This window comes from Aulonocara stuartgranti (genome assembly GCF_965226115.1).
Source record: "Aulonocara stuartgranti genome assembly, chromosome: 19".
Lineage (NCBI taxonomy): Eukaryota > Metazoa > Chordata > Actinopteri > Cichliformes > Cichlidae > Aulonocara > Aulonocara stuartgranti.
Genome location: NC_138955.1, coordinates 13,956,694 through 13,972,880, shown reverse-complemented (window position 1 = coordinate 13,972,880; position 16,187 = coordinate 13,956,694). Strand labels below are relative to the sequence as shown.

General features: G+C 42.3%; 1 protein-coding gene across 6 annotated transcripts in view; it reads right to left on the bottom strand.

The window, feature by feature from the left end:
• Positions 1–58: 58 nt before the first annotated feature.
• Positions 59–16,187, bottom strand: part of LOC309696040 (dynactin subunit 1-like) — a 32,082-nt gene continuing 15,953 nt past the window's right edge. For 4 of the 6 annotated variants that reach the window (XM_082517100.1, XM_082517101.1, XM_082517098.1 and 1 more), the window contains 25 exons: positions 14,086–14,103; positions 11,805–11,825; positions 10,383–10,553; positions 9,002–9,199; positions 8,384–8,588; positions 8,103–8,181; positions 7,840–7,999; positions 7,614–7,718; positions 6,902–7,093; positions 6,675–6,791; positions 6,383–6,535; positions 6,135–6,295; positions 5,775–5,943; positions 5,457–5,525; positions 5,065–5,277; positions 4,754–4,915; positions 4,188–4,319; positions 3,956–4,084; positions 3,556–3,698; positions 3,320–3,486; positions 2,317–2,444; positions 1,850–2,033; positions 1,393–1,466; positions 1,161–1,250; positions 59–1,013 (listed from right to left, as the gene is read on the bottom strand). In XM_082517100.1, coding sequence (XP_082373226.1) covers positions 876–1,013; positions 1,161–1,250; positions 1,393–1,466; positions 1,850–2,033; positions 2,317–2,444; positions 3,320–3,486; positions 3,556–3,698; positions 3,956–4,084; positions 4,188–4,319; positions 4,754–4,915; positions 5,065–5,277; positions 5,457–5,525; positions 5,775–5,943; positions 6,135–6,295; positions 6,383–6,535; positions 6,675–6,791; positions 6,902–7,093; positions 7,614–7,718; positions 7,840–7,999; positions 8,103–8,181; positions 8,384–8,588; positions 9,002–9,199; positions 10,383–10,553; positions 11,805–11,825; positions 14,086–14,103 — 3,378 coding nt within the window. In that variant the 3' untranslated portion in view covers positions 59–875. The remainder of the gene's footprint in view (positions 1,014–1,160; positions 1,251–1,392; positions 1,467–1,849; positions 2,034–2,316; positions 2,445–3,319; positions 3,487–3,555; positions 3,699–3,955; positions 4,085–4,187; positions 4,320–4,753; positions 4,916–5,064; positions 5,278–5,456; positions 5,526–5,774; positions 5,944–6,134; positions 6,296–6,382; positions 6,536–6,674; positions 6,792–6,901; positions 7,094–7,613; positions 7,719–7,839; positions 8,000–8,102; positions 8,182–8,383; positions 8,589–9,001; positions 9,200–10,382; positions 10,554–11,804; positions 11,826–14,085; positions 14,104–16,187) is intronic. The other 2 variants (XM_082517102.1, XM_082517103.1) reach the window with 2 other exon arrangements.

Sequence of the window (16,187 nt, the reverse complement as noted above, 5' to 3'; positions counted from 1 at the left end):
AGCAATGTTCTTAAAACGGAGAACGTCACTGTGACACCTCATGAAAGTTTACAGCACAGGCTCATGATTCTTCACATCTCGTTAGGCAATAACTGCAAACGGGAAATATGAAACAACATCCAATGTTCTGGCCAAATATAAACCACACCAGGGTGCAGGAGGAGGCTGGCTCATTTTCTACTACATAGATTTGGTGAATCTGGGCAGCATGCAAGAGCATTGTCGCTTGTATCTCTGTTTTTCTGGCCATAAAACAAAATCTAGACGTAAATTACAAGGATGGCATCACAATCTCATCATCCAGGTTCCAATTTACAGCCAGCAAGGCCTCAGTCAAATGCAGAGTTGCCTGAAACAAGTCACATGTGCAAAGATGTGCAGTCTGATTTTGGCTGTGTGAAAAAACAGAACAGTCCTTCTCTTTAGCCTCTGACCTGGACTGAAAGTAATCACTAGTAGTTAATCTCCCCAGTTATTTTCTCAGTTCTTTTAAAATGTCTTAAAATAGGAATAATTACAATAAATGTTTTTCAAGCCATCAGTGTAGATTCCACTGATATTCAAATAACACATGAAAACCCTCGACATTTAAAAACGCTAAAAATCTGAGGAAGACTTCTCAGTCTTCAAAACTTAATGTGACAATGACTAACACAGTTGCCAATAAGCTGCTTGTCAGTCGACTAACAAATTCAGACTTCTATATTTCTACGTTTTAGCCTTCACCTGTGCACTTTGATGCCAGAGCTGCAGGTTGTAATCTCATAGCTAATAACCTAAAAAGCCTCCTGGTTTGACTTGTTTGGCCCTGGAGAAAAAGCTGATGGTGGTGGAGTGTTTTGGTGCGGCTGGCGGGAAGGCGGGGCATGTGATGTTTAGGTCCGCAGCAGACTGTGAACTCGCCAAAGCTCCGACTGTGACAGGACGAGGCGGTGGACCTGCTCCTGACCGCGGGGACACGGCACCATGACCCTTCCCACCAGCACAGTGTCACCCTTCTTCTCCTCCTTCACCTAAACACAGAAAAGCAGTCGGCTTTAGAACTTTAAATTCACAAGTATTTGTACCCTGTTGCTACTGTGAGACCGCCAAAAGCTTTCATTCATCCACCTCCAAGTCAAAACAGAGCTTTACCAGAGTGCATGGACCAGCAGACTTACCTTAACAAATGAGGTCGAAGGGAACGTGGCGAAATCAGATGAGACTCGGGCTCCGGGCTGCAGGTTGACGACATGTTCTGCTACCTCGTCCTGACAGAAGCAGAAGAGATGAAGACTAAGGTGAGTACTTCAAGTTCAGCATCAGCTTGAACAGTAATGTTTTAATGTAACTTTTGTGCATTTTTATCAGCTTATTCTCTCTGTGCTTCACAGCTTTGTGTTTTATTTGCACCTTCAGTCTGTCCAGAGTGTCATTCAGGGACTGCAGTCTAGCTGTCTGTTCCAGAAGCTGAGCACCAGGGGTCACTGCAGGGCAAAAACAAAATGAGAAAATCTCTGAAATCAGTGCCCAACAATCAGTTCTAAATATTTGCACATGATTTCTGGTGTAATTAAGTTAAGATCATCCAGGATTCTATAGATTTAGCAGACAACACAAACAATACAAGGCAAATATTATGAAGACTTCCTGTTACCTAACCTGCTTTAGCCTACAGAAATGGGAAAATGCCAGTTTAATCAAAATAATTACTCTTGGTGGTGAGATATCAGGTAGGAGAACATTTTAGTTTTCTTTGCACATTAATTCTTCACTCAGCTAAAAGTTATTCAGTCTAACTGTGCTGCTTTTGACACTGTCGTGTCAAATATTTATGAATTCCTTTCCTCGAGGAAGAAATGTCACATACCAGGAGATTTTCCAGTGATGTCCACCACCTTGACATTGGCACTCATTTGCAGCAGTGTCTCAAGGAGCTGATCGGTCTTACGGTAGAGGGCGCTGGAGAGCACTTCAGGACGTCCGTCTTTGGAGGGAAGCTTGGTCACATTGAGAGGAGGCAGAGAGGCGAGCTGAGCACGCATCTTCTCCGCCTGTTGGAGAACACATGTTGATGGTGAATAAAAATAATCCATCTAATTTTAGGTGTGGTGATCTTAACTCAAAAAGCCTCAAACCATGTGGAAGTCGAAGTAAAATCTCAGCTTTGAAAATCTACAAGTTTGGTTTTTTTTTTTACCATATTTGTTGTGTTTAATGAAGGAATAATTTCACTCTTCAGTTATTTGTGTAGCCTCTGCAGGTTCTTTGACCTCTAAAGTGTGACTTCACTGTTGCATCCGTCGCATGCTGAGGTGGTGGAGAGGCATTCGTTACCTTCAGCCTGTTGTTCTCGTTCTTCAGGTGTTTGATGCAGAGCCTCTGAGCTTCGATCTGCTGAGTCAGCAGAGGTGAGTCGATCACTTGAACGCCCGATCCAGAGCCGACACCTGACACCATGTTTGCTGTGAACGATAACAGGAACGCCTTATGAGTATTTGAGTGCAGCCAAAGCTTTATTTAAACCTGAATGTTGGCAGTATTTTCACATTCGTTTGACCCTCTGACCACAGCTTTGCACTCTCGTCTTTAACATTGAGTTCTGATGAAAAAGTAAATAATCCTCTTGCATGCTAGAGGTGCACGGCGGTGGAAGCAAAAATACATTTGACTTTTTATTCCACTGCATTTACTTGGCAGATGCCATTCCTGTGCATTCTGACTGACTTGCATACAAACATATGCATAAATAATAAGCAGATGTCCTTAAAGACATGGGAGGGATATGGTGTGCATGCCAAAACAATGCATATACACAAAAATGAGTTCCTACAAGGTTTACTAAGACTTTTAGATACTGAGTACAACACAAACAATATGATGCTGTTTGATCCACCGTCAGATTATTTATTTCAATTTAATTCAAAGCTCTTTCTTGTGCTACAACGTCCTGGTTTAGTGGTATTATTATTTGTAGTGACACATGCATGTCATGTTTAACTCCTCTCATATCATGCGAGTGAACCACTAAAGGTAAAAAAATAAAATAAATAAGCATGCATCATCACATCAGATGCCAATAGAAGCAAGTAGATACCTTTTTGTTCCTCTGAAGAATGAGTAGGTGAAAATAAGAGGAATTAAAGCAGAGTTATACGGAGAGAAGAATCATTGGTTGTTGAGGAAAGGTATTAAACTGGAGTTAAAATAATGATATATAACCACAAAATTCAGTATCAATCCTGCAGTGTGATTATCAGGTAGGTTAGTTAAAGTGGGAATTTATCTATTACCAGAGAACCACCAAACTAAGAGCATGTTATGCAGCTGCTTCACTCACCTCCGGCCATTCCTGTGACAATGGAAGCGATTCCTGACGGCCCGGTTCCTCTCAGCCCATCGATGGTCATCTTTGATTGGCTGTTGATTCTCTGCTTCAGTTCGGCCTTCTCTGCCTCAAGCTGATCGATGTCGGCCTGCAGAGCGTCCATCGTCTCCTCGAACTCTCTGCAGAGGAGAGGACAACATCACACAATTGTAGATCTCAGTAATCTACAGACGTGTTCTTATTCTTACTTCTCCTTCTTCTTCAGCAGAGTCTGGGCTTCATCCAGTCGAGTCTGGATCTTCTCAACACGTTCGTCTGCATCTTTGGATGAACTGTCCAGCTTCTTTTCTAGCAGACTGAGACGCACGTTCGCCTCGCTCAGCTCTTCTCCCTGAAAAAGCACACATACCCCCCTAAATCAAAACACTGTGTCTCTGCAGAATTTGTGACTTTTCTTCAGATATTTTGGAGCAGATTCCCTCAGTGTGTACAGATGTGAACGTTGACCAGTTCAGAAAACACGATTACACAATAAACTCCAGATACATACCTATCATTTCAGCTGCATGAGCTCTAACCTGACAAAAGATTCGGCAGTTCTGTGTTTTTAATGTTTTTATTCACAGTGAATTTGCTGCTTCTCTCTACCTTGATCTTGAGAGACTTCTTCAGCTCCTTGATGACCGTCTCTCTGTCCTCCAGCTTCAAGCCGAGTCCTTCTGCATCTGTGATTTCTGCTCGAAGAGCTGCCGCTCGCACATCTACTGGCGGAGGGTTCTGGAAGAAAAACGGAGTAATATGAAAATAATATTCTGGGTTCACAAAGCCAGAACTAAAATACCGACACACCTTCACAGTGGCCCCAGACTGAGCTAATTACCTTGTTTTGAGGCTTCTCTGAGTCATACTCTCCCTCCTGCATAGCAGTCGCCATCTTGTTCATGGTTGCTATGACGATGCTACAGGACTGTCGCAGATACTCGTAGGGGTTGGCACCCTGGGATCCATAGATCTGAAAACGAAAGTATGATTGTCCAGGAGGCTGTCAAAACAGTTGTCCATAAACATGCTCAGACACACAACAAAAGTCAAAGTGCATGAACTCCTCGATTAGCAGGTGAGACTTTTATAATAGTTTCCGTTACATAAACACTTTCTCAGCTCACATTGAGTTCATTCAAAAAATTGCTGGCTTGCAAAATTTCCAATAATTCCTGCTGCAAGATGACTTCTAATGGAAACTGTTGTCACTGTGTCACTGCATTGTTTTTAATTCATTTAATTGAAATATTCTGCTATAAAAGAATTTTTGCACCTAAATCAATATTACTTTTTGTTGTCAGCCACAATTCTGAATTACAAATGACTCTAAGCAGTGTCCTGGACATACGTCTCAGTCAGGTCACTTGGCCTTTATTAATTAAGTACTAATGTAATGTAATGTACTTGTTCTCCAGCTTTGAACGCCACGTCCTCCAGTTTGACGGCCGACAGCCCCTCCTGGTCACCGAGAGGTGACATCATCTGAGCTCCGGCTGCTGCCACTTCTTGCAGGACTGCCACCACCCAGGTCAGGTGTTTCCTGCAGTCTGAAAGGGTGTCTGACACCTGTTGGGTAAAAAGGTAAAAACGAACATGAAATGAAAAAAAGATTTTAAAAAAATTTATTTTTTTTACTGTGACTTTCACCATAGATCTGGGGTTCTTGTTGTTTTGGGGGGGTTTTTTTAACTTGATGGTTTGGTCACTATGGTTACCTGCTGTCCGAAGCTAAGTGCCGCTGGGATGCCGGGCGCGTCAGTTCCAGGCATTCTGCGACGGATCTTCTTGCAGAACTGCCTGATGTCACTACAGGATGTCTCCAGATCCTTCAGCAGCACGGCGAGATCGGCTTTTTCCTGACCCGCGTGCAGGAATGCCCGCAGACGACCCACCTCCACAGCCATGCAGTCCAAGGCACTCTGGGTAAACTGCACATGAACATAAGCCACGAGTAACCAGTGAAGTCTATTTTCTTTAGGCAGCAGAAACAGAAGCATCTTAATAAAAATACATGAAAAAAGATTGAAACAAAGCTGGATTGAGGGCCGATGGGGTTTATAAACCTCCTACAGATTCCTCGGAGACTGCAGGTGATGTCGATACTCACTCTGATGTGATCAGCGAGCTGCATGGTGCAGTCCTCATTCTGATCTGCCAGGTGGATGCTGTACAGGTGCTGAAAAAGGACAAATATCATTAAACAAGCAGTAGGAGTATAAATTGCATGTTTTCATCATAATGCAAATGAATTTTGTAATACAATATAGAAAAATATACCATATTGAAAATGTATTATAGTATAAAAATAAATAATATAAATATAATGAAAATAAGGCAGAATATTAGACATTAAATACTTTATGTTTTAATAAAACACAGTTATATTAAACTGCAGTAATCACGCATTACGTTTGTTTGTGTGTACCTGATAATATTTAATGGCCTTGGTGAGCGGCTCCACATTGACCGTCTCATCCAGCTGGTCTTTGTGCAGCAGGTCAATAAGGAAGTCCAGAGATCGCTCATGGACGCTCATCTCTGGGTACAGAGAGCCGATCTTCTTATAGACCTCCACGCTGCACTGAGACAGAGCTCTGACAAGCACAAGAAGAGCGTATGGAGGAGTTACTCTAATGATAAGCAACCCCTGAAAAAATTCTTTATTTGGAAGCAGTGAAACAGCGTCCGGCACAGCCAGGACATTAACACTGAAAATACAGTTACAACTTAAAAAACTGATAGAATAGTTGTTAATCTTTAGTTTAGAGTCTGTGGTGAAACTTACTGCTCATATTTGTGCAGCGTGGCCTGCAGCAGACTGAGCGAGTAGACGAGACCACCCGCGAAGCTCAGCTGCTCACCCAAAGCTCCCTTCAAGCCGGCTCGCTCCACACAGTTTTCATTCAGGTCAAATTTCTCCTGTGCCTGTTTGCTGATCAGCTCGGCCTAAAAGACATGTAAACAGTTACAAAAACATATTTAAACCTCACGAAGAGCAAGTCTCCAGTTTCTAAAAGATGCAGTGGCTTTTACCTTGCAGATGAGTCTGGGGATGAGCAACAACACCAGGATGCAGTCGTGGTCTCCACCGTGACGGAGGAAGGACTCTGGCATGAAGGAGGTCAGAAGAGAAACGTGTCTGTTGGCCTGACCCACCTCCATCTTCCTCAGCTCCATCTCAATAGCCTAAAACATACACAGACATTAGAAGTTTTGTTTAGCTCCAAAGTTAAAATCAGAAGTTTTGATTTAAAACCTGTAAACACGTGAAAAGAGGATGAGAGCTACTTATTATTCAGACCAAAACCCTGTGATTGTTTCTGACCTTGGCGTAGGCCTTCGTCTCTGCAAATTTAATCTTGAAATCAAACATCTCTGCTGGCGGCTGCTGCTGCAGCTCTGCTGAGGCTTCCTGCTGGCTGGTCAGCTCTCTGTTCACCTCCTGCAGCAAACACATGAGAACAATCGTGACTGACTGACTGTAGGACACCAACACGTGATTAACAGGTTAGATGTGAAAACACATTTTACATATTTCCTCTACATGTTTACCTGTAGGTGAGCTGTGAGCTCGCGGTACTTCTTGATGGTCTGCTGGTAATCGGCTACGGTCTCCTGTGCGGCTTCAACTCGTTTCTCTGCCTCTCGGACTCTCGCTGCTCCCAGATCCAGCATCTCCCTCAGCTCCAGCTCCGTCTCTCTGGCGTTCTCCTGCAGCTCGTCGTTCATCTCATTTATAGCTTCCTGCACAAAGGAGATGTGCACACAAACAATCAGGGCCACCTCCTTTTTTTGAATTTGATTTTTGAAATCTGTCTCTGTTTTTCTAGATCAATTAATTCTTGTGGGATAATAATGAGATTTTGCAGCTTGTATAAACTCATGTTTTGTTTATTCTTGGAAAAAACAACGTTCTTTAATGACAGGCACAGGACAGACGAGTTTCTTGTGTAGGATCATATGATCATTGTTCTAGGTCAGTGCACACCAAAGGAGCACTTTAATCCAACAAAAGCTGCAGTGATGACAAACACCAGATGGCTCCAAATGCATATTAATGACCCCGGCCCCATATTATTAATGAAATGAGTCAGCAAACAGCAATACTTCAATTTTTTCAGACCTTATTACTATGAATGTATGCAGGTAGGCCAGTCTGAGCAGTAAAACGAGATAGTGAGAAATAAATCAGAGTGTTTATGGACTGAAAATCACTTTGGGATTTTTTTTTTAGCCATGTTTGTTCTGGGCGATTGTCACTCACCAGATCTGTGACTGTCTCTCTCAGCTCTCTGACTTTCTCCTCCAGGTCCAAGTTCCTCTCTGTCAGAGTCTCCACCATCTCCTCTGCGCCTAAGGCTGCATCCACCTGAAACAGAGCACATGTTGTTTTTCTGCTGTTATCCATCCCACGAATTAAAAGATCACAGGCCTGGGGGGAGCTACCTTTCACTTCCTTTACATACAGCTGAGTCATAAGGTCCACTGACCTGCTCTTTCAGCTCATCGATGGTCTTTTCTGCCGCTTTCATCTCTTCCTGCAGTTTCTCCTTCTGGCTTCTCAAACAGTCAAGTTCCACGTTCTTCTTCTCCATCTGCTTCTGCAACTTCACGTGTTCCTGCTTCTCTGACGCAGACAGGTCACGCATCCTGGACACAAAAACACGCATCAGTGTTTTGGAGCTTGTAAAGTTCTGAATTAAAGTTCAGTTCAGTATAATTGTGGCTTTCATGAAGACATCAGCGGACCTACCTGACCAGAGCTTCCTTCAACCTGCTGTTCTGCTCCTCCAGCTGTTTCACATGGTAACTGGAGGCGGCACCATCTGAGCCTGACAGAAACCCAAAAACAATACAAAAAAGAAAAGCTCGTCATTAAAGCTTGCAAACTTTTCACTCTAAATTGATGTTCATTTTACATACTTTAAAACCCAGACTCAAACTTCAGTATTTGTATTGATTGTTCATGTCCTGATTTAACAGAAATGAGGCCTGGATACAACATCTGCAATGATAAAATCAGCTCTTCAGTACCTTTCTCCTCAATCTCATGCTTGAGGATCTCCAGGTCCATGGTGAGCTCATCCACTTTCTCCTTGAGGGAATCCACCTCCAGCTGCAGAGACTCTGCTCTCTCCTCAGCCATCTCCTTATCCAGCGTCGCCATCTCGATGGCGTCCGCTGTGTCCGACATTTCCTCCATATAACGCTCCTTTGCCTCCAGAGCTTCTTTAGCCTCCTACACACAGAAAAGCTTAGTTTCAACAAAGTATTACATAACTGCATGTTATTTAAACTGCATGCAAATCGTATACTTTTCCCCTTATTCCCCTTTAATAATAATTTTACAGAAAGTAAGAAGGTATGTGGCAGCCAGGTGCTGTTAATCAAACACACTGTGAACACTTCACCAAAATAAATAAATAATCTGCAATAAAGGTTGAGATGAGTTTAGGCCCAATAATCTCAAAACCTACAGACTTAAATTAAGAGTAATTAATAAGATTTTTAAATTTGTAGTTCATTGGAAGCTAAGGAAGGAATGCAATTGCTGGATAGTTTTTGTTAGCAGTCAACTGCTGCTTTTTAACACTTTTTCAGCTGAGCCTGAGCATCTACACTCCCCTCCCTCCTCCATCTGTGGCTCCTTACCCTCTTGGCCTCCTTGAGCTGCTTCTGCAGTTCGGCCTGCTGCTCTTGCATCTTGGTCTTCCACTCCTGCAGCTGCTCCAGCTGGATCTTGTGCTTCTCCAGCTCCTTCAGTTTTGCTTTGTCCTCCGTGCGCTTCATCTTCAGGGTCTCCAGCTTCTCCTCCAGATCCTTCACTTGATTACGCAGCGCCTCCTCTTCCTGGGTAACAGTTATATGGACAAGATGAAGGGGAAAAGTGAGATTTAAATAAACACATATTAGAGGAAACTCTCTAAAACACAAAAGGAGGATTCAAACTTCCATTTTCTTTTCTTTTTATGAATCATTTCTCTTTAATGATTCTTCAGAGTGAAGACCGAAAGCAGTGAATCAGGTTTAAAGTCTTGTGTTAGAAGCACTTACGCATTAAATATTAAACCTGCAGAAAATGCACCTGTGGAGAGAAAACACACGCACACACACACATGCTGTATTACACATCCAGTGTGCACACACAGATAATCACACTCCTCTAAACACTCTCTGAATCCTGTGATAAACGTGCAGCAGAGACAATCACTGCACACACACAGGTTAAAAAAGGAGCCACGCCTCAGCTGATTAAAACGTTAGTGAGAGCAGAACAACACTTCAATACTTCAAGTGCAGAAACATCACATCACACCACCTCGCTGCACCTGTGTTTCCATAGTGACATCTTCCTGAGGGGACAAAATACCAATTAGACTGATTATTCCGACTTTAACATTTCATTAAAAAAAAACAAAAAAAAAAAACAACACACTCAGAAGGCGATTTTTACAAAAGGTTGATGTGATAATCTCTGATGTTTAAATACAACTTAATATGCAAAAGAAAACGAGAGACACAGATAAAATCTTGGTGTTGATTTGTTATCAGCACATTAACAGGCAGATAATTCACAAAAACAAAGGTAAATTCTGTCACGTTGCCTAAAAAGCGTTTCAGGCCTTCGGCTCTCGTTCTGACTCTGCTGGATGATGTCAACACAAAGTGACAGCTGGGTCAAAAAATACACTTAAATTTAGAGGAGAGATACTGACAACGTTGTCACATCTGATTTTACTCCTTCGCTGGGCTTGTGTGGGTTATACTCAGAGTCCACTGACTGTGGTGGTACATTAAATCCTGCTAAACAAAATGTATGAATGAATTAATGTGACTATGGGTAGTGCCTTTTTAAGCAGGCTTTGCTCATTCGCATAAATACTTGTTGTGGACTAAGTGCTGCCACAGAAGCTTCCTTCATAATGGGTCAATAAGCATTCAAAGAAAAGAAAAATGTATAGATAAACAGTAAAACACATCAGATCTGTCCAACGCAGGGTGAATAGAACTTCTGATCCAGACACACACTGACCTTGCTGGGGATGGGAGCTGGAGGGTTTCCAGGGGAGTGGAGGGTGGGGATGACCGGAGCAGCCAGGGGGGTCTGTGCCGGCGTGCTGGGCTCGCTGCTGCTCATCTCCCCAGCAGAGGCTGAAGCCGAGCCAGACGCGGCCCCCTTCCCTCCTGCAGGTCGGCTGGGCTGCTGAAGGAATCGAGAAAAAAGTCCAATCAACAACAAGAATTACATTTTTTTTTTTAAAAGAGAGAAACACTTTGCAAAAAGCAGCTAAGAGTAAATCATTTGTGTGGATGAGGCCAAAAAAGGTGTCCCTCTGCAAGCTGACTGCATTTAATTATTGTAGTTGGGGTTTTTTTGGCTTGACAGCTGTGATTCAGGATGTGGTGTCTACAAGCAACATGAGAAGAAGCACCATGAGAAATGTTAATAGCTGCATCTGACTGAGTTACAGTGCTGTGGAAAAGTCTTCCCTCATTTCTTTATATTTTCTTTCCAAGGATCCCGATTAAACAGGACAACTTTTAAACTGTACCATTAAGCACATTGTTACTAACAGACTGCAAAAAAAATGTATAGCTCAATAAAATAAATATGTTGAAGAATAAAACATGGTCATAACAACACGGTCTTTAAAATTGTACGAACTCTGCCATAGATGCTGCATTTTCTTTCATGTTTGTGCATGATTTAATTAATCACTGCACATCTTTCTCTTTCCAAGCGAAATGTAAAGACATTGGGTAAAGTTCACCACTTTTGCACTGTGCTCTTAATTTAACTCAACTTTGGGGCTGGATTTAGCTTCTCTATAAAATCACCTACATCAAAATAATTGTTAAATTATTTATCATTACATTTTTTTATTCTACTAGCTGAGACCTGAACATCTGTATAATATTAAATGTCTATACAGTATATTAACAGATATTTGATTATTCATGCTCATTGTTTTGTTAGCTTCAGACCTTAAAAAGAGAATTTCAGTTTATCTAAAAATTGACTGAGTTGTTTATTAGCTGTTGTAAATTTCCCAAAGAAATATACAAATGGGCCCTTCTTCAGTAGAACTCAATAGTGACCTCAGACACAATTAAGACCTTAAAATAGAGAAAACAAATACCGATGTAATACTAAATGAGAAGTGCTAAAAATATATGAAAAAAGGTGTGCAGCAGATGGAAAGCAATAAGAAATAAAGCAAACTTTAGATGAATAAATGTAGTGTTGACATAAACATAAGATGTTTTAAAAAGTGTAAAATCTGTAAGATTAAAGTGGACCATCTTTTATGCTTTTGAACAAAAATATGATTCGTGTTATGAGTTATGTGCATAAATCTGATCTGCCTCGTGAAGTGAAAATAATAATCGCATGTTCAAATAACGCAGGCTGACAAAAGGTGGAAACCCTGATGATGTTGAAGACTGGGCTCACCTTTGGCCTTCTGGCCGTGGTCTGAAGAAGAGGAGAGGAAGCAGGTAAAGGTCAAAGGGCAGCAGGAGGAGAGGAGGGAAGGGAAGGAAACAAACAACCAGGGTTAGTAATTCAAGGCAAAGTCATAGTAAAGAAAGATTCCAAAAAAATAAAAAGTAAGAATGAGTGGATGAAGCTGATATGACTTTAGGCCATTGTTGAATATTTGCTGCTTCACTCACAGTTGAAACCCTGTTAATGTATTCTTCTTGACAAGACGCCCCTACTTATATTACTATCATCTATCATAATAACATCTACACAGATCTCTGCTCTGTTTCTCTAATGATCTTTATTGTCTTAACTCATCTCTGGGCCTCATCTCATCCACCCATATGACCACAGTCTTGGCAACAACAGAGACACTGACTGGTACTGCCGCTGTGACCTCAATGACCGCATTGTATCTCAGTTAGCTTCATCTATGTCGAACTACACTCATACTGCTGAGGTAACAGCAGCATTCAGGTACAACATGTGTTTCAGACATGCTACACCGCAGGGTGGATGACAAGATTTGCAGTTGAGCTTGTAAAGAAACACTTTGCACTGTATAACACACATGGGTTACACTATTTTTGATTTCCTACCTCGAGGATGACAATGACAAATGCAGTTAAACTATAGATTCCCTGGTAACTTGTCCACAAGTCTTCAGTCACCCAGGCCTATAGACTAGCCAACAATCCCCTGTGAGGAATGTGTATTCCTCAGTGGGTTGGAGAGTGGTTTTTGAAACCAGTTGCAAAGTTGCTGCAACACAAATGCCCTTGTGATTGGTTTTGGTAGCAGACTACCACGGCCGACTACAGTTTTCATGGAAGATACCAACTTGTCTGCAAACACTTGCCATCTAACCACTACCAGTAGTAAAACTTATGCAAACTGGGAATGCCTCCAAAATAAGAGATTGAAAGCAATACATTTTAAAACTTTTACTTTGGTGGTCTCCATTTATGGTTTGTGTTACACTCTGTAGTTTTACGACTGCTTAGCAAGTATTTGGGGAGTATATGCAGACAAGCTGGCATCTTTCATAAGTCTGCAAGGAGGTGCTCGGTACAGCACTGTAACCCAACTTCACCTACTAACAGCAAAAAACCTCCAACATTCGACTGGTAGAAATACATTTTTCCCCAACTAACCAAAGGTTATCAGGGCTTCATAGACTGATCTCTAGGCCCAGGTTACATGACCTAATTATTTACCAGCGACATGAAACTGAGAAACTGAGTCGCTATTCAGCAGATTAAAATCATAGTCTGTTTTTCTACAACATACTAAAGTTCAAATTATTTTCTTTAAAGATCCTGGAAGTAAGTCTTGCGACTAGTAAGTCTAGATTTGCACATGGAAAAGATTTCTAATATATTACAAATGTACCAATTAACCATTGTCTCTGTTACCTGTAATTAGTGTTAAATTACAGAGGAAACAATCTTTGACGATACCAGAAAATTCTGAAGCATTCAGGCACTGCTACAATAAATCTACAGTTAACAATATTAATCTTTTCTTGTGACTATCACTTCATATTAAAGTACGTCTATGATGATGATTTAAACTTAACCCAAGCCTGACCAGACACTTGTATACTTTCTACCATATTCATGTAAAATGATCTGTTGCATCCAATTATCTTCCACTATCTGCCCTCAGTACACTCAATCAATATCCATCTCCATCTGGGCTTTGGCTTGTTATTGTTCTTTATTGGATTAAAGCACTACCATCCAACAGAAACTTGCCCAAGCTTATAGCTGTACCACCTAAGATCTGTCAGTCCTCTTAAACCACCATGTTGTGCTATAGTTGCCAGAACAAACTGTACTCAAACCACATCTGCCTGCCTGCCACATCTGCAAACAGTGATGGAAATCAACGTATAGTCTTGAGTAAGACATAGCTTCTGTATGATGAGGCTAAATAAAACAATAAATATGATACAAGGCAACTCAACAACTGCAAACACATGTAGAAGCATGGACAGCTACCGACAACATGGGCAAAATAAACTTAGAAGTCAAAGAAAGAGCACAGCTGAGCTGCAAACACTTTTACTTTTATGCTGGGAATATTAAATATCAATGGTCTGGGGAAAAAAATGGGAAAAAAGGCAATTCCACCTTAAACAAAATGAGGACACATGACCTTTACAACAGCTCTGCCAACAAAACGAAAAGGATGATAACATCAACACAAGAAACCCAACAGAAAAAGAGCATCACATGGAGTTCTGTACCTTCCGGGGTGCAGGAGTCTGTCTCATCATTTTTGCAAGGGAAGAAGACATACACACACACGGTCACCCAGAAACATACAAACACACACACACAAACAGGAAGCTGATAAAACAGGCAAAGATCCACAGACAGCGGGTTCAGAACAGACAGGCGGAAAGCTGAAGCTGAACAGTCAGACAGGCAGCGGCTCAGGCCGGGGAGCTGCAGTGGTGCAAATGGCCGCGGCGATTTATTCCCAGGCTCCCCCTCCCTCCTTCTGTTCGTCCCTTCCTCCTGCTATCGTCCTCCTTTATGTCCTCTTTCTCTCATAATCCATTTGCCGGCGCCCTCTGTCAGCACCTCTCTTCTGCTCTCGCCTCTGATTAGGACTCGAACATCCCTCTGCCACGAGCCTCCAGCCTGCTGCCGTTTCCTGCTACACCGGAGACGCCTCTCCTCCCCTAACCTCTCTCTCCAACCCTCTGTCTCATTTCCCCCCCTCTTCTCTCTCTCGCTTGTTGGGATTTGTCAGCTGCTCCTGCATTACATCACTGTGTGCCCTCCTCCCTCCCTGCTGCTCACCCACTCATCACCACCTCTAACACAGACAGACAGGGGGGAGGGAGGGAGAGGGGGAGGGAGGGATGGGTGTAAAGTGGTGATTGGGGACAGACAGGGGAGGAAAGGGATGATGTGAGGGAGAGGAGGGCGGGACTGTAAATGGAGGTGAGAGGGGAAAATGAGCAGCCATGCTGATGCAAGCCTCTCTTATCTCCTAGCAACGCTGGCAGATCCTCAAAAAGGTTCATTAAAATGAGGCTGATGAAAACAAAAGGGGTGGGGGGTGGGGGACACACCTGAGCGGCTTTATGAGGTCTACCTTTCTTAGTGAGTCTTGCTATTTTTGAACTGCGCCTAACCGTGCTTTACATAGACACATACCCAGAGTACAGAGGTTAAGAAAGCCTCACATAAAAACTCAGAAATGCAAACATCATGACAGCCAGAGATAAGATCCGAACTTTAAAAGTAACATTAACTGTAGCAAAAGGATTTTTTTTTTTATTTAAAAGGGAGATTTAATAGTTCGACAGTCTCCTAAAGAGCCGTCTAAGGAAGCAATCGTGATACCTTCCTCACTAATCTGTTGCTCTGCACCAACAGCTCAGCAGGAAGAGAGAGGGATATCTAAGAGGATTAATCCACAAAGTATAAGATACTCTGATTAGTTGTGAGCTTTAAACCTCGAATACTTTCACGTCATGGGCAAAAATAACATGGGGAGAAAATGTCCAATGAGGTTTTAGTAAACGGGCGATGTTTAAGAGTATTAGGAATCTGATTGTGGAGAGAAAAAAACAAAACAAGCAACAGGACGTCAGGCAGCAGAGGCAGAAAGAAAAACAGCTTATGAGTATCTATTACAGAGCAGCTTAGAGAAAACTGTCCTGTTCAAATATTAAACATATCTTTTCATAATCCACTCAAATTCTCTCCAGCACACAGACTAAGTGCTACTCTGAGAGCGATGGAGTGAGAGCGGCCGACAGACAGAGTGGATGCGGAGATGGGTGGAGATGTATCAGGTTCCTGCTTTCCCAGCACACAGAGGGAGGATCGCTGCCTCCGAGGTCACTGCAATGCAGCTTCAACGAAACGAAAGGAGATAAAATTACTGTCCAGAAAGCATAAATAAGCCCAAAACCTTAGCTGAGAAAAATAATGGCTTATGGGTCAAGCTTCAGAACAGCAGTACAAAAGCATTTTACTTTGCTTTTCCTTCGCTGAGTTTCCATTTTGGTCTTGTCTAACATTTCCTACTCTTCCTCAGTTTCACCGGCTCTGTGACTGAACATTTGATCCTCCTGCTTTAAAGTTCCCTCCTGATGTTCAAAGTCAGCTTGCCAAGGAGGAGATGCAGACCAGGAGACGATAAAGAAGAACCGAGCTGACGGGAAATCTATACTCTGCAGGTTACTGCAGGCAGGAGGGCAGCTCATTTCACCTCAGTCGCATTCTGACATTTTCAAGGAACGCCTGCATGTATGAGTCAGCCAGGAATGACAAAGAGCAGCGGACAGCCAGCTTGGATCTCATGATAGACGTGTGGGAACAAATACAA